At 41.9% G+C, this 22,356-nt stretch overlaps 1 protein-coding gene across 1 annotated transcript in view; it reads left to right on the top strand.

The window, feature by feature from the left end:
* SERPINE2 (serpin family E member 2) overlaps positions 1-15,536 on the top strand; it is a 28,442-nt gene extending 12,906 nt beyond the window's left edge. Inside the window, exons 3-9 of the mRNA XM_053390041.1 lie at positions 1,615-1,842; positions 3,676-3,873; positions 8,518-8,716; positions 8,835-8,935; positions 9,280-9,366; positions 10,458-10,541; positions 14,190-15,536. Of these exons, the coding sequence (XP_053246016.1) occupies positions 1,615-1,842; positions 3,676-3,873; positions 8,518-8,716; positions 8,835-8,935; positions 9,280-9,366; positions 10,458-10,541; positions 14,190-14,227 (935 nt within the window). The 3' untranslated portion in view covers positions 14,228-15,536. The remainder of the gene's footprint in view (positions 1-1,614; positions 1,843-3,675; positions 3,874-8,517; positions 8,717-8,834; positions 8,936-9,279; positions 9,367-10,457; positions 10,542-14,189) is intronic.
* Positions 15,537-22,356: the final 6,820 nt, after the last annotated feature.

Raw genomic sequence — 22,356 nt, 5'->3', positions numbered from 1 at the left:
TCAGTTGTTTTGATCTGTTGTTGTGGGCTTTGGGGTCTTTGTGTTCTTATGGGAAATTGCGGTATAGGTGAGGATTATTTTAGTTACTGATACAAAGTGGGACTGATAGCAAGAACAGTAGATACTGTGTTTGAGAACACTAGCCAGTTATCTTGGTCTAGTGTGTATTAAATAAGTGACAGTGAAGCAGTATCTCTAATACCCGAAGGCATCTTTGGGCACAGTGTGAAGCATTGATGCTAAACACAGTAAGTTCAACAAGGACTGTCCTCGTGGTTCCAAAGAAAACAGAGTTGAGTATCATTGACAGGCTTGTAGGGGAAGAATAAAATGCCCCTTTATGTGGGACTGACAGCTTTTCATTCCTGCCTCCAGATGTTGACTAAAATATCCATGCATTTAGTGATAAATTAAATCCACAGTACTATTGTGGTATCAAACTTTCCAAAGTTCTGCTTTTCTGCTCAGGATCTTGCTTTTGTCAGGCTGCATTCCTGACACTGGCAGGTATCAGGGTTGCATTCCTAGCCAGTAACCCTCCCTTGACAGGAGCTCACTAGACCTTGTTGGCTCCCTGGGTGTTTTGCAAGTGCCAGTATGATTTACAAGCACATTTCAGAATGGTAGTACCACCGTAAACATAACTCACTCTATCAATACCTTCCTCCCCAAAAATATTAATAATTATAATGGAACATTTCCCTATGCCTACTGAAACAAGAATACTGTAATGTACTAGCAAGTACACTATTGCACCATGACTTATTTTTTTCTTTCGGGAAATGGAAATCACATATTGCTGAGTCCTTCTCCAAACCCTGGAGACAAGAACTCTTTTGTGGAGTAATCTTGAATACCAAGAATTTTATACCTAATAGATCTATTTAAATCATCTGCAAGCATTTTGGTCCGCTGATATTTTTTTTCCTGATTATATTCAGACCATTCTGGTGACAGAACTCCCGGCACAAAAGCTTAAGTACTTTTCCCCAGCCACTTTGCATTGGAACGCCAAACAGCATGACAGCTTCATGGTAGGCAAAGCAATTCCTCTCATGGAACTATAGGCCCTAGAGTATGTCTTTAGTAAACATGGTTTAGCAAACAGGAGAGCTAGCAGCAAGTCACAGCCTACTTCTATCATTTGCCCACAGTGAACGGCTTAAATAAATTGGTGGCAGTGCCCAGAATTTGCTCTGAGGGTGCACAATGGGTAAAACGGCAATATTGCAATCCAAGTGCAGCTCTGTGATTGTATTCATGCCCGCCAACAGTGGGTTACTTTCTCAAGGCTGCTTTATCTCTCTTGCAGTTCATCTGTTAAGTGCATTTGATCGATCTGTTGCCTTGGTACATTGCTTGAACTTCGAAAATGGGGCTGTGTGTTGGGCATGTTCCATAATGCCTAAGGTTTGCTTGGCTCTGGAATCCAAACGCATTTGGAAGTAGATTCCACTGGAATAATTGGAACTTGCTTCTGAGTGAACATGCCCTGGATCACAGTTTTAGGTGGCTTCTCAACCTGTTTGTGTGCTTACCACTGCTTATTTTGAAGAGGATATTTTAAGCATTTATTATTTTTTTACTAAAGATTCTTGCTTGTTTTTCAATCAGGGGTTGGCAAAGTACTGAAGAAGATAAACAAAGCCATAGTCTCAAAGAAGAATAAAGATCTTGTGTCAATTGCAAATGCTGTCTTTGCAAAAAGTGGCCTGAAGCTGGAAGTGCCTTTTGTTTCAAGAAACAATGAAGTCTTTCAGTGCAATGTTAAGAGTGTGAACTTCGAGGACCAGAACACTGCATCTGATACTATCAACCAGTGGGTCAGAAATGAGACCAAGGGTATGTGATACCAACAGCTAACTTTTGTCTCCACCCCCCCTTGTTATACCGTCTGTCTTGTTTCTGCTCTGGTTGTTAGATTTATCTCTCTTCCCACTCTTATTCACTACTGCTAACATAGAGACCGTAAGCTACTTGGAGAAGGAACTGCTCTGCTTTGATTTGGTTATAATGCAAAGCACACTGATGGAATAGAATAGTAATAAAAGAGTCTTGGATTGGGCAATATCCCTTTGTGTCCCTGGTCCCCAGCACCCCTGACTTAGAGAACAAAGCAGGTAGAACACAGTGTTTGGGGTCAAATAAGGCCACAACTTTCTTGATTACACATGTTAAGAGGTTTGGCATAGACATTGGGTGTAACCATAAAACATCCATCCAGCCTGCTGGAAGTATTACAGTCGGGGTCTATCCAGAGGCAGGGAGGACCTATAAGTTTAATCAAATAGGTTTGCCCCCATGGGGCTGCCACCTTGAGGAGTGCTGTGGCCCTAGATCCCACATGGTGCCTGGAAAAAGCATTTCCGGTTCCAGTGTTCTTTTAATGGGATGCCCCTTTCCCTAGGAGAGGCAGGCAGAGGCTTGCAACCTCCCCTCCAACAAGCCAACCCAATGCCAAAACCTGTGTCTTGGATTTGGCAGTATCCCTTTCTGGAACCTCTAGTCCCTGCTGCAACTGGTCTCTTCCTCTTCAGCTTAACATTTCTTTCCAAATTCTTTGAAAAACTGAGCTTTAAACATCTGAAGCATTTGGATTGATTTTGTACACCCTGCCTGCGAGTACAGGCTGTTCTTTTAAACATATAAAGTGTAAATCAAACTGCAAAATGGCAATTAATATCAAATCTTTTTCACTAAACTTGTAACATCCTCTTGACTACATTATCTTCTGTGTGAGCACACAGGTAGTGGCAATTTCCTTGATACTCGCTTATCTCACTGTTTTGCCAAGAACACAATCTCCTCAAAAAATTCTCTTCTGTCCCTGTATTGATGTAAAGTTCCTTTCCTTCCTTGTGCTTTTCTTTATATCCACTCCTTTGATTGTTCTTTGTTCTTTTTACGATGAGATCTCAAAGAAAAAGCACCAATGGCAAATAAGTGGGTAGTATTTGGGCCAGGGAGAAAGCTGAATGTTATTGAAGCCCATTGATTTCTTGTTTGTAAACTCTTAGTGTTTAGTAAATTGCTTACTGATTTATATTACCTTTTTAAAAAACCCAAAACACTAACAAAAAAGCCCATGGACTGATTTGCCTGGAATTTAGAGGAAGATTTCTGCATAAATGCCAGAAATCTTGAATTTTGGGGGGTTTGGTGCTTGGGGGCTTCAAGATGCCTCAAGATGCATGCTGATCATGAGACTGGCACACGTGTACAGGACAGCAAGGTCTTTGAACAAGGGGGTAGGGTGTCCCTTCCCCAACTTGGTGCCCTCCAGATGTTTTGGATCATAACTCCCACCAGCCACATATGAGAGGGCACCAGGTTAGGGAAGGCTACATTAGTACAAGATGGATTTCAATGGGCTTGATCCAAGCAAACCTCCAAGTGTATTGAGAAGATCTGAAGAAAGTTTGGCAGCGACCCAAGGCTAGTTCCAGGGGTTGGGAGCTCTAGACCCTCTATCAATCTTTCTTGTGCTTTACTAAATCACAGCTGAACTCGAGCATGGGTCTTCTGTGCATTCTCTTGCTCTGAATCTTCTTGTAGCTTTTATTTAATGTAACTTGGTATTGAATTGCACTCCCCCTTCTCCCTTTCAGCTTTTTTATGATTAATAAGCTTCTTTTTCTGCTCGTAAAGTATAGGGTTTTCTTTTGTGCTTTTCAGGTATGATAGACGGCATCATATCTCCGGATTCTCTTGATAGTGAGCTGACCAGATTGGTGCTGGTAAATGCAGTATACTTTAAGGGACTATGGAAATCACGTTTCCAGCCAGAAAACACAAAAAAGCGAACATTCAACGGAGCTGATGGAAAGACTTACCAAGTGCCTATGCTGGCTCAGTTGTCAGTGTTCCGATGTGGTATGTTCAATTTCCCCCCCCCCTTTGTTTTTTTTTTCATCCTTAAAGCAGCAGGTGCCCATCTTGCCTGCTTTCCCCCAGTTTCTGAGGAAGGCAAGGTAAAAAATCTGGAGAAACTCAACATGTATAAAACCATCCCAGAGTACATGCTAAATTTTGTGGTGATTCTGTTTCTAGAAGGCACCAAGCATGAGAACAGCAATGGTTTTGCTGGTATGGCTCTGCACGACAGATAGGGAACCTGTGGCCCTCCAGATGTTGTAGAACTACAAGATCCATCATCCTTGGCTTTGGGCAGTTCTTCCTGGAGTTGATGGGAAGTGGAGTGTGTGGAAATGTCATTGTTTCTTTGGTGTGTGCACCCACTAGTACTGATGCTATCTACGGCCCCCTTTTTGTCCTAAGCTTGGCTATGTAGTTGCCATTTCTTGGCCAGTAACACTTTGATTAGCTCAGATTCTTGCTGATTTCTTTGAAAAATATTTCATGATGATTTCAGTTGCCTTGGAGGAGGCAGCTAATGGACGTCTCTGCCTGCTGAGAAAGAAGTGATTCAGCACGAGCATTTTAAATCTTGTAACATTTCCAAACTCGGTTCCAATGTAACATAGGGAGTGTTTGAACAAAAGGAAGTGTTTTCGAAGAATGCGGAACCAGTGTCCTTGCAGATGATGCTGGATTCCAGCTCCCGTTAGCCCCAACTAGCATGGTCAATAGCCTGGGAAGATGGGGGTTGTAAGTCAACAACAACTGGGAGGCACAGAGTTCCCAATCCTGTGCTACTTTATCCCTTTCAGAATTCCCTCTTCCAATGAGATGTGGTCAGGTGTCCTTTCATTCTTGGCAGAAATCCAGTACTAACAGCTCCGATCTTCTGTTGAAACATTTTGTGTTGATAGATAGCATATGGTCTTCCTAATAAGCATTAGTACTCTCATCCCCTTAAAGAAATCCAAGCTGGATTAACAGGTTTTAGCTCCATAATTCATAATTAAACGTTCATACCTCAACATATGCATCAAAGTGAGACTCTGAATGAAAATGGAGGGGGTGGGAAGTGAGAACAGCTTTTAAAAATTGCACCAGTTAATTGGGGGCCAAGCACATAGAGTGCAATATTGTGCATGTTTGCTTGGAAGCAACTCCTACTGGGTTCAATGGGCTGACTCCCTAGTAAGTGAATTAGGATTCCAGCCCAATTTGGAAAGTCTTCATTAGCTTGTTCATTTTGATTAATTAAACTTGGCAACTCTAATACAAATGCTAGCTTACAAAGATTCTGTATTTCACAACAGACTATTGCTATTTGCAATACTGCAAATCTATAATGGGATGTTTGATATTTCAAGATTTCTGAAAGAGGCACCCTATTGCTAATAAAACTATTATTGTAATATTTTGAAGTTGCCAGTTGAACCTTACTTTATTACTAGCAGGATGCTTATTTAAATGTTGAATGTAAAGAACAATGAGAAAAAGGGATAGCAGGAGTCCTTAAACATTAAAAAGCTTTTGATATTTCTGTTGAAGGTACCCCATTCTCCTTAGCATATGCAGCATTTGAGAATAGAAGATTTTTACTGAAACTCTGTAATACCAACTGGAAAACATTGTGCACACAAGAATAATTTGCTGTAGTTTTCCAACATTGTATTTTTGTGGTTTAGCTAAGCCACCTGATTTCTCATATGGATGTCCTGCAAGAGAGTCAAGAGTAGATGTTCTGTTTGAATCCTTTACCTCTTTGATGATAGTTTTAAAAACTTCATATTTACACATTATCATTTGGCCAGTTGCAACCTTCTTGCAGTTTTAACATTAATTCTTATCCAAAGAGAGCAGTTCCAATTTTTGGACCGTTTTCTTGTCCAGTATACCGGTAATATTTGGGGGTGCAAGGTGGCAAAAGGAAGGCCATCTGTTCTGTGTTTGGTCTGCCCTAGCCTCACTTGGTATGGAAATTCAGCTTGTATATAAAGAATCTGCTGAAGACACTGCTAGATTTTGGTACCTTTAGGTAGCAAACTTCCTTCTTCCAAAGAATGCCATGTTCATTATTGTTATGCTGTCACTGAGATAGCTCGTGTCACCTATACTAATAGTGAATTCAGGTATTGTTACTTTTATTAAGTAGAAATGATAACAACATTTATATATCACTTGATGCTTGTAAAACCTCTAAGCTGCTTGCAGCAATATTAAAATTATCAATAAAACAGATCACAATATTTAAAGATGATTAAAGTTAACTGTAAAAAGGTTAAAACACACCCATATCTGTGGGTCTGGGCAGGCTTGCCTGAACAAAAATGCTTTAAGTTGTTGTGGCAGCTTTACAGTGAAAGCAGGGCTGCTGAAACAGAAGGTATCAGCATCTTCAGGGAAGCTCCAAGGCTTGCAGAAGTACAAAGCAAAAGAAAAGGGGGGACACTCTCCTCTCAGAAAGGCTCAAAGACAGACATACTTAAAGCTGCAAAATGCTTGAGTAGTTGGGGCAAGCAATGCGTTTGCTGTATTTCCTGACTGTTTTCTTGATGTCCTCATAATACCAGATTCATGGCTCGCGTTTAGAAGTTTTGTAGAGACAGTTGGTATGACACTTAGCTGGTTTGGGGATGTCTTTCCCCCAGTTTCGAACATGGCATGAGAAGATAGGGAAAGCCCCTTTTTTTTGTTTCTGTGTGTCTCTTACCTTTCAGCTTTAATCTATTGCAGAACATTGAGAAACAATTGCTATCAGTAACATGCTTCACATGCAATTATATTAAGGTATTTCACCCTGGTATATGCAGTAGTGAAAAGGGTGGGTTATGCATTTTAAAAAGTTTAGTTGTGGCACCACAATTTCTGTAACATTCTTTAAAGGAGGCTTCACCAGCCCGAGGAAGGAGATGGTTTTAGGGCAATGCTGGTGGAGCAGGGAAAGAGAAATAGTGATTATTACCTGTGCATTTCATTGGCCTTTTACTTGTGTGTGAGGGTGTTTATATAAACATTAAGAACATAATTTATGGAGCATAATAATAGTCAGAATAATAATAAAATAATAATCATAAGAACAGTCCCCTCCCCACACACATTTAACAGGCCATAGATTATTTAATGGCTGAAGGCCTGAGTAAAGAGGAATATTTTCATCCAGCACCTAAAGACATGTAATGATGGTGCCAGGCGAGCCTCTCTGGGGAGAGCATTCCTCAAATGGGGAGCCACCACAGAAAAGGCCTGTTCTTGGGTTGTCACCCTCCAAACCTCTCAGGCAGGGGAGACATACAGAAGGGCCTCAGAAGACAAGTGGAGGGTCCGGGTCAGTTCTTATGGGGAGAGGCGGTACTTCAGGTACTGAGGTACCAAGCCACGTAAGCACTTTGAATTAGACCTAGAAACTAATTGGCAGCCAGTGCAGTCAGGCCAGGATCGGAATTATATGCCTTGTCTAGACATGGAATAGTTGGTATTCACCAGTGTGCATTAGAATCAAACTTAATCATTAGTTTTGTTTATTCAGGCCTGTGTCAGGATCATTTGCTGAAAACTTTGGGGGATGTCATAATGACTCCCTGTCACCCCACAGAACCCCTGAAATGTCCATGAACCAGCTTGTGCAGGTGTGCTGTCTGAAAATCTGTAGCAGCAGAAAAAATTGCACAGGCAGAGTCTGGAAGTCTGGGCAGCTGCCTTTTGCTACTTGCTTTCCTTCAGCCTAGCCTGAAAGGTATGAACAAACTCCTTGGCATCGGGATGAACATAATAATAATAATAAATTTTTATTATATCCCACCCTCCCCAGCCAAAGCTGGACTCAGAGCGGCTAACAACAGTAAAAATAGCAGAGTTTACATAAAATCACACTCGATTGAAATACATTCTAAAATCAGTTCAGAATCAAATTAATGGCAACCATTGGTTGCCATTCTATGAAGATTACAGAAGGAGAGAGGGGGTCAGACTGTTCCTTGGCCAAAGGCCTGGTGGAACAGCTCTGTCTTGCAGGCCCTGGGGAAAGATGTCAAGTCCCGCAGGGCTGTAGTCTCTTGTGACAGAGGGTTCCACCAGATCGGGGCCACGGCTGAAAAAGCCCTTGCTCTGGTTGAGGCCAGCCTAACCTCCCTATGGCCCGGGATGTCCAAGATGTTTTTATTTGAAGACCGTAAGTTCCTCTGTGGGACATACCAGGAGATGGCTTTGGTGTTTCTCCCGTGAGCACGGGAAGAGACGTTCTGATGGACAATGGGGCCAAAAGGGAGAAGGAACAAGTGATGCTCCCCCGCCAGCCTGAAATGTTTGTGGGTGTGCTAGCTTCATCATGGTCTCTTCACCTGCAGGGTGATTTGGGAGGGGAAGAAGTGACCTGCAGGGCAAGACAGCAGCTGCAGGTGAAATGAAAGGGGCAAATTGGGATATTCACAAGGAAGTTCTGGGGCAAAAAAGGTCCTTTTTTCTGCCTTTCTTTCTCTGCCAGCAACTTCCTTGTAGATCCCGAACTCTCCTCCTGCTTCAGGGAACAGGCTGAGGACAAGCTGATCCAATTTGTTTCAAGAGCTACTTATTACTGAGACAGTCTTGCAATACAGACTGAAGGTTTTCTTGTCTTGGATTCCCCCCCCCCCATCCCTTTTCTTTTACTTGCTCTGTTTCTTTCAGGCACAACAAGTACTCCTAATGACTTGTGGTACAATATCATTGAATTGCCATACCATGGTGAAAGTATCAGTATGCTGATTGCTCTGCCCACGGAAAGCACAACTCCTTTGTCTGCTATTATTCCTCACATTAGCACGAAAACGATACAGAGCTGGATGACAACTATGGTGCAGAAGAGAGTGCAGGTTATTTTACCCAAGTAGGTTCTGTTCCCCCACTTTATCTCACACATATTTATGTCACCCCTATTGAAAAATCTTTTCGCAATTGGACTTAATTTTAGTCTCAGGCTGATGCTTTTCTGTTGCTCCCACCAGGTTCACTGCGGAGGCAGAAACAGACTTAAAGGAACCTTTACAGGAGCTTGGCATTCGAGATATGTTTGATCAGTCAAAGGCAAATTTTGCAAAAATAACAAGTGAGTTACCCTCTCATTCTCTTGTCCATGAGTTTTAGGACTAGGGATTTGTGGAAATAATTTGGTTGGTTTGAATTTTATCCCACTTCTCACTGATATTAAATTATCAAAACACTGTATTGTGATCTCTTAGTGTCATTTTTTTCATGCCAAGTGATTACCTGGTACAATCTTTTTAGCAGGTGGGGGGAAATGGCATATCTTAATAACAGCATACAGAAGCAGATTGACTTCTCCTTATGTTTATGTATTACAAAAAGGGTTGGCTGCTCCCTGGAATGTAGCATGAGGATGTGTATACATAATATTTACGGCACATATGTTCTGTGTTTGACCCTTAACAGGAACAGGAAACATTCATGTATCTCAGATCTTGCAAAAAGCAAAGATTGAAGTGAGCGAAGATGGAACCAAAGCATCTGCAGCAACAAGTAAGCATTTCACTGCTTCCCCATAATCATCATTAATGCATATAGAAATTTTAGGTTTTTTTAAAAATAAAAATAAAATCGTAATTTCATTAATTTTAAAGTATAGCTGAAATGGCATTGCCAAGCCAGAATAATCATTTAACAGACTTTCAGAAAGCACTTGTGCATATTCCCCCCCCCCCAAGCCGAATAGGAACTTAGGAAGGCAGACCAATGGTCCATCTAGGTCAGTTTTGTCTACACTGACTGGCAGCAGCTCTCCAGGGTTCAGAATGCCTTTCCCAGCCCTGGAGAAGTGGGATATTGAACCTGAGACCTTCTGCATGCAAAGCAGATCCTCTGCCCCTGAGCTAACCCCTTCCCCAGTTATGTCACTCTGCAAGGCAAAATTCTTCACTTGGAGATTTTTCTTTTTTTCCAGAAAGTAGTATAGAATTTTTCTAAAGAAATATAGCTTAAAGCAGGGGCGTTCATACATTCACCAGCGCGATGTGACTCTCAGTAGCTACTGGACTTCAGCATTTCCAAATTATAGAGTAATTTGCCCAAATCTAATTATAGTTTAAGAATATGGCATTTTAGTCTCAGACTGATGCCTTTCTGTTGCCCCCACCCTGGACTACTTAAGAGGTAAATAGATTAAATTATTCAATTTAGGAAGTACTGATATATTGCTATCTATTTAGAAAAATGTTCACTGGTTCCTACAAAAAGGTCTAAAGGTGATGCAAAAATGAAAAATACAAAGTGTCTAACAAAAGTATTCAAAATACAATAATACTAGGCAGGAGCTTTTCAGAACCTGTTTTTAAACCTTGCTTCTGTTTAGGCACACCTACCCAGATACGTAATTTTAAGAGGTTATTTGATTGGGTAGGTTGTTTTGCAGTTGCTGTTTTTATTTATATTTTTTGGGGGGGGGGATGATGTTAACTTGCTTTTAATGTTTACTTTAATGGATATTATTTATATAAGCCACTTAGAGGGGTTTTTTTGTTGATTAAGCAGTTTATAAATCTTGCTAAATAAAATGTAAAAATAAGTTTAGAACCATCAAGTGACTATTTTTTTCCTGTTTCTGTTTGTCCAAGCTGCAATTTTAATAGCCAGGTCATCCCCACCTTGGTTTGTGGTAGACAGGCCATTTGTATTCTTCATCCGGCACAATCCTACAGGTAAGTAATATTGACTTTCACTGAATTAAATGCAAACAGCTTTCCTCAGGAGACAGAAGCCCACAGCTAAAAACAGACATCTCTTACATGCTTTCTTGCCTTACGAAATTTGGTCCTGAACCTCCTCCCTCCTTATACTGTGCATAAGAGATTTCTTCTCTTGGAGGCATTGCAGCAGCCTGCAGCTGCGCAGGATTTCAACACTCGAGGGGTTGTTGCCAGGGACTAACAGGCCCCTCTGTTCCACTGGCATATTTATTAGCTCATCTCCATAAATGGTGCATGCTGGAGGTAAAAAGTGCCAACGCTGTGGAGGAAGAGGACTTCTGGCATGAGTTCCCAGACACAGGCAGCTCAGGACATCAAAGGCACATTATGCGATTCCGAAGAGGAGCACTGGCCGGTTGTCAAAACACACATCTCTCTTTGCTCCACTTTGAAACCCTGTTTTTCTTCTAATTGATATTCTAGGCTCAGTATGAGCTAGCTGCTTAGGAAAAACACCTTCTCACCTCCTTCACCCCCATCTCCGAGCAAAAATGACTCACAAGGCGACTTGAGGGACCAGGACATCTTAACACAAACACACACACTCTCTCCCTATATATGCAACATTTCAGTCATCTCATTGTCTCCTCCACTACCACCCAGCATCAAAGCAGGCTAAGAACAAAATCTGCTGGCATGCACTGAATATTTTAAAGATGCCATACAGAAGCGGCAGGCTGATTTCAGTGGAATCTTCTAGGAAGTGTTGCTCCTGATAGCAGACATCAGATGCATATGTGATTTTTTTTTTTACTAAAGCTGTACCTGGTGGGTTAGATCTTTTGAATAACGGATCAGAACTGAAAGCCAGCACACTTCGTACATCCACCTTCTCTCACGCAGGAAGGTGTATTGCAGGCCCTTTGTATTCTCTGGAAGCAGCTTCGCTTAGCAATACCTAGCGAACATTCAGTTATTAATTCAGGACAAACCCTCTGTATATAACTTCATAAGAAGGGGCTTTTTAAAGCAGGGAGTTGGGAATGAAATACTCTGGGATTGAGGTTCGGGATGTTTGTTTGTTTTCCTTGTTAAAATTCAGTGGCCCTATTCAGGCTATAAGAGACCTCAGGGAATACTGTCTTGCTCCTGATTTTTGTAGGTTGCTCTGGAAGTCTTGATGGTGCTTTAAATAAATAAAATCTTGCATTTTCTAGCACTAGCTTTGGGGGCAGGGGAGAGTACCACACATGAGTGGGTGTAGGGATGAGCCCAGTCCCTGTCACCCTCTATGAGTTTGAGGGCAGCAGGGAGCCTGTTTCATCTTCTGGAAGCTCCCCTCGTGATGCAAAGCCCCAATTTCCCACAAGCAGAGAAGTCTTCCTGCTGCAGACACCACATTTCAAAAAGTCAGATTTATTTCTTTTAAGTACTTTTTTATCCTACTCTTTAGCCAAAAAGGGTCCCAGGGCGTCTTAACAAAAATCAGCCACAATTCAGTCTCTGCACTGCAGACTTTGATTCTACAGACACGGGACACAAGGAAAAAGTAATTACAAGGAAGAAAGAGAAAAGCAATCTCAGAGACCAGGTCTTAAAAGTTATAGTTCTTATAAGAAACAGCTAAGGTATAAATAATTTAGGTAGCCTATTGTAATTGCTGCCACTAGGTGATAGTTGAAGGGCCAAATGCAGCTGTTACTAAGTAGGCCTGCCTGCCTTAGTTTGTTTTATTTTATACATTTATATGCGTAGCTGTCAACGTTTTCCCTTTTTTTAAGGGGAATTCCCTTATTCCGAATAGGATTCCTCACAAGAAAAGGGAAAAGTTGACAGCTATGTTTATATGCCATGAGAATCTTAACTAGGTGGTGTGTTTTAACTGAGTTAAAACAATAAAAAGACAGATAAACTGATATGCTTTATCACATATTTATCAGCAGAATTGTATAAAGCCACTTATTAACGAGCATCTTACAATATACATTTAAATTAATTCAATAATTTTTTGTTAGTTCTCAATATGAAAAGATTAAGTTTGACTGGTGGCCGAAGTTTGGAAAACAAATAGTACACATACTGATTGATTGATTGAGTGAGTGAGTGAGTGAGTGATTGATTTGTGTAGCGCCCTTCATCTGAAGATCACAGGGCGGTTCACAACATAAAACTACAAAATGAGAACACAAAATACATAATAAAGCAAATTTATAAGGCCATTGAATTTTTAGAGAATTGTTTTCCCCTGTGGCCTAAAGATATGTAATGAAGGCGCCAGGCAAACCTCCCTGGGTAGAGCATTCCACAAGCAGGGAGCCACTGCAGAAAAAGCCTGTTCTAATGTTGCCAACTCTCTGAACCTCTTTGTAGAAGAGGCACATGAAGAAGGGCCTAATCCCCAGTCTGTCCCGACAGTGGCAGACCTCAGGCTCTCAAATTTCAGCGGTGCCCTGTGCATCGCTAAAATTCAGTGTGTCCCCTGGTCTCTAGCACTTTGTGTTACAGCAGTGTTGTAAGGTGCCCCCTGCAGCATGGTGCCCAGTGCCTTTGCAAAACCAGCTCTTGCCCAAGGCCAAAAACACACCCACTCCACCCTCCCAGGTCTCTGTGATACAGACCAGATCTGCCTCCTCGTCCAGATCATGGGTTTGGGAGGTCTTACTCAGTGCCAGCCTGGCATCGAGCAACACTAGCCGCAGACCCCAGGGCTGCACACATTCACACTAGAAGGATCTTTATGTGCATTTGAGCTTTTCTCACTGTTCCTCCCCCCCCCCCCCCGGCAGCAGATGCAAACTGATGAACAGAGCCACTCTCTGATAACCCACATACACAAGTATATAAAGTGGCTTTTGTGAACTGGCAAGCTAGGAGCTCAAGTCCAGAGTGCACGCCTTGCTTTCTTCCTCTCTGTTCTTGGGAATCATTGACAGTGTCTGCTGAAGTAAAATTGCACTGTACTCCAAAATGTTGAACATTTTTTTTAACTCCCATTGATTTTCTGATACTTGAGTGAAATTAGGGGATTTAAAGCTCTTCAGTTTTACCAGATCCTGTTCCTTAGTGTAAATTACTAAATTGAAAGGGAGTCCTTGTCAGGTTTTAAAAACAGGCAGCAAAGTATCTTTACACAATAAAAGCAGAATAGTGGTTTCTACTAGGATAACCTGGCTCTTTAAAACACAAGTTTTATCTTTTTCGAAACTGTATCACATGTATGAATGTCTACTGATTTTTAAATAATTCTTACATATTGTCTGGCGTTTAACGGTACCAATTAATTAAAGTATTAAATTTACATTTTCATATACCAACTCTCGCCTCTGAGAAGTTGAATCAATGGACTTGTGAGAATCACCATTTAAAAGCAGAAGTACTGTTTCCTTTTAGAAGGAAGTGCAATATTTGATGATATTCCCTCTTAAAACTGTGCATCAGAATCAAAATGACCTTAAAATTGAGCCTTTATCTTTTAGGATCACAGACTAAAATTGGGTTCCACTTAATAGTCATTAATACATTCAAGCTTGCTGCTTAATTGAAAGCATTCTTGCCTAGATTGTATTGAATGCTGAACCTTCTGGAGGATTTTGTTTCGTTACAAAACAGGTGAATTGTGAATCAATCCAATATCTGCAATAACCTTTTCTTGTTCCACAGGTGCAGTTTTGTTCATGGGACAAGTCAACAAACCTTGAATGTGGGAGATTTTCCTTCTGAAGCAAATTTTAAAATGAATGCCCTTCTTCCGTTGAATATTTTTGTATATTATTATTTGGCTATGAACTAGCATTTACGTGTGGTTGGTCCAACTAGGTTTTGAAAAGGAGTTTTAAGTAGCTGGAGAGTGTTGTGGAAAAACAGAATGCCTTTTCAAAACAAGATTCTTAAAACTACTGATTAGTTCCCTGTGCTAATAACTTTTGAAATTGGGGGGGGGGGGTCTTGAGTATTTTGTATTGTGATTTTAAGTCTTAACCAGAGTTGGAACTAAAGGAGCAACTTTGATTTCTGTTTGGTTTGTACATAAATGCCCTCCTGCTACTATTGCCATCCACCGAGTGGTTTGTTGAGGCATTGCCGTAAGAATTTCAAAGCTTTAGCCATTTTTATTTTCTATTGTGCATGCACTGCTGAGACTTAAAACAACTAATGTCCCAGTTAACGCCTTTGCATTGGTGTAATGTTAAACTTGTCATTGCTAGTATACACTTTCTATGGATTTAAATTTTATATTTTTTTGTACAAAGGAAAAAAAAATAAAGTCATTATGAACAGATGAAAGCAGTGTAGTATCAGAGTGATGTTGGCAGAGATGATTCGTGAGTTGGATGTAAAAGGTCGGCTGCCAAGTGGAAGGAAACACAAGTTTGAATTCTCTGGACTGATGGGATTTTGCTGTGCTCTGGTTTTCGGTAAACAGCTCCAGCAAAGACTGACCTCCATTTACTCAATATTCTGAAATGTTCCAGACTGTACTATGTATGCAGGTATCCTAAAATATCATTCCTGGAGGTAATTCAGGGACAAGATAATTGTACGTTAAGAGAAATTCATTAAAAAGTGTCTACAACTGGTGTAGCACCATAATTAAATACAGAAGAAATTGTTAACTGGACACAGCCAGCTCCTTTGGGTAAACCTTTTTCCATGTGTGTTTTGGTTGTGTGTACAAATAAGAACAAGATGAACTATGCCATCCCTTGAGTCTGTTGGGTTTTGAATACTCTGCAGACAAGTCCGCATATTTTCCCACCAGCTTGATGAATTTTAGCTGCCCCAACTGAGACCAGGCATTTTCTCTTTACCTCTCAGTGATGTTATACTCATGAAGCTTAATCTCTGTTCAGTTAAATGGAAGTTGTTTCGGATATCAGTTACTGTGGTGAGAATGTATCTGAAAAAGTCAGTGGTTTTTATTTTGTACGTAAAGGGGAAAGAGAAACTCTACATACATTCTCCATACGGTCAGCAATAAATGTTCCTTCCTGTTTTGGAAAAAAATAACCTGTGGTATATTTGACGCCTGTTGACTTTCAACACAGGTTGAAAACTTATTACTACATGTATCTTCATGCTTGTTTTGGAATTATCCCAGTTACCACTTTTGCTGTTCTTATTCATTTATACTTCTGAGGACTGCTTCCCACTTTCCCCAGAACATTGGGCCAGTAGGTGTACAGCTTTAATTAGCAAATTTGCCATGTGATAAAGAGAACTTGTGCAGCTGAGAGAGGGGTATAACTTACATTTGGGATATTAACCTAGTGGTGGATGGTTGCGGAAGGACCCTGAGTGAGAAGCAGGGGAAGGGAAGACCTCCTGGGGTGAGAGACCAGGAAAAGAAAAGAAAGCTCCCAAAAGAGAGCTTGGAAGGGTTAAAAACTTTAAGGATTAAGAGCTACCTTTGAGAGAGGACTGCATTTTCTGTTTTCTTTCTCTCGTGTTTTTTTTATTTAGTTTATTTTATCTTACTGCGTTATGAAAAAGCTTTAATAAAAATTCTTATTTCTTAAAAAAGGAATATTAACCTGGGAAACTGAAGAATAGATTATCCATTCCAGTAAGGGGGGGGGGCAATAAAGTACTTGCAGAACAGAACAGAATCCTGTAATTTTACAAGAGATACCACTTGATTACTATAGTTTGCTATACTATATAGGCTTTTCTTCCTCCAATCCGGAAAAGGTAGGGATAAACTGGATTGTGTTTTAACATGCTCTAATGTGCCTAAAAAGCTGGTGTTGGATTTACCACTGTCCCATTTGTTAGATAGGAGTCATCCCAGATTATTCTGTCTGCCAGAGGAGAAATGACAAGCAGATGCTTAAAGAAACAGTCCCTGTGGCTAGCAAGAAGCCAGAAACTGAAACCACGGTTTGATCCTGGCTTGTTCTTGCTAACCATACTTTTAAACAAGGCACAGTTCCCAGAGGTCAGACACCATGGAGCTATGATTTTTATCTAAAATAAAAAAAACAAAAGTTTCCAATCTCACTGGGGGCTAAAGAGGAGGAAGGCAGGAGTACAGAAGCCTGATGCTCATTCACGTAGCAAGAAACCATTATTTCAGCTGAACTAGGCCTATATGTAAACTCCTGTTTTATACTAGGTAAAGGGACCCCTGACCATTAGGTCCAGTCGTGGCCGACTCTGGGGTTGTGGTGCTCATCTCGCTTTATTGGCCAAGGGAGCCGGCGTACAGCTGGTCATGTGGCCAGCATGACTAAGCCGCTTCTGGCGAACCAGAGCAGCACACGGAAACACCGTTTACCTTCCCGCCGGAGCGGTACCTATTTATCTACTTGCACTTTGATGTGCTTTCGAACTGCTAGGTTGGCAGGAGCAGGGACCGAGCAACGGGAGCTCACCCCATCGTGGGGATTCGAACCGCCAACCTTCTGATCAGCAAGTCCTAGGCTCTGGTGGTTTAACCCACAGCGCCACCCACATCCCTTGTTTTATACTAGGCCTTAGCTAAAGCTTTTTTTAAATATACAACCCCACCCTGAGGATAAGGTCATAAAATAGCACCTGCTTTAAGCCTCTGCTCCCAAATACTAACCAAAATGGAAGAGCCTTTGAGAAATGGTTATTTCCTGGACGACCACAGATGGAAACTCTAGCAGTTGAAGTGAAGAGATGTCTCCACACAGCCAACATGTGCTTGGTTATTCTAAGAGCAAATACATTGTTCCCCTGCTTTTTTCAGAAGGAATTGCGGAGGGGAACATAAATATGCCATCTAAATTTTCAAGAATTGCTTAACAATCTTCAGTTTGAACCTCCTTGACACCATAGGAACGAAGGTTCCACTTTGTAGATAGGAAACTGAGACTGAAAATGACTTGTCAAAAGTCACCTGATGGGTTCAGACAGTATTTGCATGGCCTATAGTCATGTGAATATTAGAACCCATATTTCTCAGCCGATCACGTGTTTTAATCACATCATTTTGTAATGTCTGGTTTTGCTTAAGACATTCATGCCTTTGTCTCTGAAACTACTAGGCCATGTGTGTTTGAGAGCTTGTTCAGCTTTTGGACAACTAAGTGGTCTAGTTTTAAAAAGAAAAATGTTCTAGCTTTGGTCAGGAAGATTAATATAGCTGCTCCTTATTCCTATAAACTCAATTATTAAGCATTCTGCTCAAGTAAGAAATGTGCAAGTGGGAAACCAATTAGTGCAAGAGGTTTTGTACACCGGTCACCCCAAAGGAGGCACCTGCCTGATCCTGCTATTCCCCATCTTAGTATTTGGTTCAGCAGAAGTCTGCATGAGGGGTGATGTAGTTTATGAGCATCAGGGCCCATTCAATTGCAGTCTCGTTTGGTGTATGTATTGTTAGTATGCAAGCTTATCTCTACTACGTAATATTTAAACCTACAAAATTTTGCTCTATTTTGAAAGGTTTTTGTTTTTTTTAGCAAGGCACAGTCTGTTGTCAGAATATTTTGAATAACTTGTTTTCAGAGATTGAATGGTAGAGGTTTGGGGTTTTTTTATTAAAAAGGTTATAGCACCATCTTGTGGTCAGATCACTGATATAACATTGAATAAAACCACCTACTGTATCTATTTATATTAGTGTGTCTTGTTTATTCTAGTTTCATTACAGTGCTTCACTACAAGTAATTCTAAGAAAATCCAGAGTCTGCCAGGACCTTTTTTTGGGCCAACTAAAATGTCATAGGTGTAGTAGTATTTTTTAAAAATAACAATAAGAGTAGGAGGCTCAGATGACCAGTGTTACTTTTTAAAAGCTGCGTTTACTATCTAGAATTGGAAATCAAAAGTGCCAGGCCAAGAAGAAAATTATAAAAAGAGGCAAAAGCTATGGTTTATTTCAAACCAAAACTCAAAATGCTACAATGATCCGCAAATGGAACAATGCATGCTACAAAACTCATGAAAATGAAATTTAGTGGTACAGAACAACAACATCTAACTCCATACTGCAACCTATTGTTCTATATGCCTCATGGATTCAGGACTTAACCTGGTCTCCTTTGGAACCCAGTAGGCTTACTGGCATTTGTAGTATTTCTTTATAAACGTACAGCTTGAGAAGAGGTGGAGGTACACCTTTAAACATTCCTACGAGGGTTGTACGTGCACCTCAAGATGGCTCCAGAACTAATTTGACTCTCTGACACTCAGTCTGGCTTTCTGAAACCAGCATTTCTTCACCCATAAGCTTGACGACATCACCCCCAGTCAAAGGAAAGGTGAAGGGGGCAGGGGAGAAAAGAAAGACATGCCCCATTTTATGAAATAGGCTTTCCTTTCCCAGAGCAGTCTGTGACCATTTCCTTATTATTCGGAATAAAATTATCCCTAACGGTTCCTATAAGGACCTATCACCTTAGTTTTTCTAATAATAGAATGAGCATGGCTAGATCTTCTTGACTGGTTTGCAGTGGCAGTTCTCTTACCATGAGTATTGGCAGAGGCCCATCCCAAACCCATAACACTATTTGGCAGGATGGGCAGCTGTGTTGTGTTGGTGCTTGAAAAGTTTATTTCTCATTTTAAGAGTCATCGGGTATTGTTCTCACCTCCACAATCATGAGGGACAGGGACATGTTCATTTTTTATTTTTTTTAAAAATTGTAAAAGAGGGACACCTGGTAATATAATACATGCCCCAAAACCTAGGCTGTGGACACATCAGCGGTTTAAAACACAACAACGTGGTTTCCATCTGTGAAGAAGAAGAAGAGTTTGGATTTGATATCCCTCCTTTCACTCCCTTTAAGGAGTCTCAAAGCGGCTAACATTCTCCTTTCCCTTCCTCCCCCACAACAAACACTCTGTGAGGTGAATGGGGCTGAGAGACTTCAAAGAAGTGTGACTGGCCCAAGGTCACCCAGCAGCTGCATGTGGAGGAGCGGAGACGCGAACCCGGTTCCCCAGATTATGAGACTACCGCTCTTAACCACTACACCACACTGGCTCTCTGTGGCACATGAGGTACACACCAGAGAGGGGAGGAATGCATTTGCCGGAAGCACATTACCTGATTTGCTTCCCTGCGCTTTCAGCCCCCTAACCTCCAATGAACTGTCATCTGTGCATGTCCAATGGCTGTCTGAACTCTACTAACCGCAGCTTGTGTTTTCAAATGGTGTGGCGGAAAATGCATCAAACAAGTGTGTTTCCCATGAAACTACTGGATACATATGGATTGCGGTTAATGTCCTGTATACTCTGCTTCAAACAGCAGCGGTGGAAGTGCACTAGGGTCAGAGTAAAGGAGTAAAGGACCGCCCTCTTACCAGGACAGCTCACTTTTTAGTGGTTTCCAATAGCTGGCAGCCAGTAACACGTCCCTGCTAAAGTTGGTGCTGACCAGCCAAGAACATTGGAGTGACTGCTCTGAAGCAACACGAGTCTGTTGTGGCAAGCACCCTCTTTTTAAAAACATGCAAGCTAACATGAGCATGTTGAACTCACATTGTCTTGCTAGAGTGGTGCATGTTCTAGTTATCTCCTGCTTGGACTACTGCAATGCGCTCTATGTGGGCCTACCTTTGAAGGTGACCCGGAAACTACAACTCATCCAGAATGCGGCAGCCGGACTGGTGACTGGGAGTGGCCACCAAGACCATATAAAACCAGTCCTGAAAGACCTACATTGGCTCCCAGTACATTTCCGAGCAAAACTCAAAGTGTTGGTGCTGACCTTTAAAGCCCTAAACGGCCTCTGCCCAGTATACCCAAAGGAGCGTCTCCACCCCCATCGTTCAGCCCGGACACTGAGGGCCAGCTCCGAGGGCCTTTTGGCGGTTCCCTCACTATGAGATGTGAGGTTACAGGGAACCAGGCAGAGGGCCTTTTCAGTAGTGGCACCTACCCTGTGGAATGCCCATCAGATGTCGAGGAAATAACACAACTATCCAACTTTTAGGAGACATCAGAAGGCAGCCTGTTTAGGGAAGTTTTTAATATTTGAAGTTTTATCATGTTTTTAATATTCTGTTGGGAGCCACCCAGAGTGGCTGGGGAAACCCAACCAGATGGGTGGGGTATAAATTTATTATTATTATTATTATTATTATTATTAAGCTCAAGGGTGTGTAGTGTCTTGACAACTTTTCACCAAGGTAACGGCTCTCACCTGAAGAAAGCATCTCCACGCCTATGTGGGGTCCCTGAGTTCAGAGGCAGTTGGGAAACAATGCTGGGAGTTGGGAAACAATTGCTTGTAGGTTTCACTGAGGTTTCTGGTTGCTTATGGCTGAAAGCAGGACTTGAGGAACCTTCAGTTTGTCCCAGCAAATCTCTTCCTAGTGCTCAATTGAATGGTGGGGTTTGCATAGTAACAATGTGTACTTGAAAGTATGCCCTATAGAATTCAATGGGGGTTAGGTTAAGGTAAAGGGACCCCTGACAGTTAAGTCCAGTCGTAAAGGACTCTGGGATTGCGGTGCTCATCTCGCTTTACAGGCGGAGTGAGCTGGCATTTGTCCACTCCGCAGACAGTTTTTCTAGGTCATGTGGCCAGCATGACTAAGCCGCTTCTGGGACAACGGAACACCGACAGAGCAGCGCATGGAAATGCCATTTACCTTCCCGCCGCAGTGGTACCTATTTATCTACTTGCACTTTTTGGGGTGCTTTCGAACTGCTAGGTTGGCAGGAGCTGGGACCGAGAAACGGGAGCTCACCCCATCACGGGGATTCGAACCGCCGGAACTGCGGACCTTTTGATTGGCAAGCCCTAGCTCAGTGGTTTAGACCACAGCGCCACCAGCGTTACCCCCAGGTAAATGGGATTAGGACTGCAGTCTTAGATGATACCCTTAAGGGAGACACTTTAATCTGCAACATGCACATCTAAAAGGCAGCCTTGGGGGGGAATGCTGTATCCTGGCGGGGGACCAATACAAAAGCACTACACTCTCTGATTCCTTGTGGGACAGAGAGGTGAGTGGCACTTTCTCAAGTGGATAGGGATGCATCCTTTTCCTTACCCCACCCCTTTAATTTGGAAAAAAACAATAGCTAAGTGCCAAAATACTGTCACATGCTTTGCATGAAAAAAGGTCCCCATGAGCTACGGTTAAATAACTGCATTGGTAAGCTGCTGCAGTCCTATACAGTGGTACCTCAGGTTACATAAACTTCAGGTTACATATGCTTCAGTTTACAGACTCCGCTAACCCAGAAAAATTACCTCAGGTTAAGAACTTTGCTTCAGGATGAGAACAGAAATTGTGCTCCGGCGGCACAACAGCAGCAGGAGGCCCCATTAGCTAAAGTGGTGCTTCAGGTTAAGAACAGTTTAAGGTTAAGAACAGACCTCCAAAACGAATTAAGTTCTTAACCCGAAGTACCACTGTACATACATACATACCAGGACTAAGCCCCATTGAATTCAATGGGATTTACCTCTGAGCAGATACTGCACAGCTAGTGATTTTCAGTTTTGCCTGTGAATGGCAGGGTTTTCTGTCCTTTACCAGCCAGCGGCTTCCCGAAATCTTAACATTTGCCAGCAAATGTCAGCAGTGGCAGAATTTCAAACACTGCTTTGATCCAGAAAGCGAGTCATACCATATACCCCATAGAATTATGCTCTCCGGCTAAAACCCATTGATCTTGGGAGGTCGTGCTGTGAGCTTTGGCTAACTAACTTCGAATATCAGCCGCTGATCATCTACATCTTCTTCCGCAGGGGGGGGGTTGGACTAGATGACCCTCAGGGTCCCTTTATGTATGCTTACTATATATACCAGCTGTGGCTGCTTCTGGGCCTGCGAAGTTGCGAGACGGTATCTGAATCACACAGGGGGGAAATACGCCCGCCTGGGACAACAAGCCC

This window comes from Podarcis raffonei, chromosome 5 (genome assembly GCF_027172205.1).
Source record: "Podarcis raffonei isolate rPodRaf1 chromosome 5, rPodRaf1.pri, whole genome shotgun sequence".
Taxonomy (NCBI): domain Eukaryota; kingdom Metazoa; phylum Chordata; class Lepidosauria; order Squamata; family Lacertidae; genus Podarcis; species Podarcis raffonei.
Note: the sequence above shows the minus strand (reverse complement) of the source record. Positions and strands in the feature narration are given on the sequence as shown.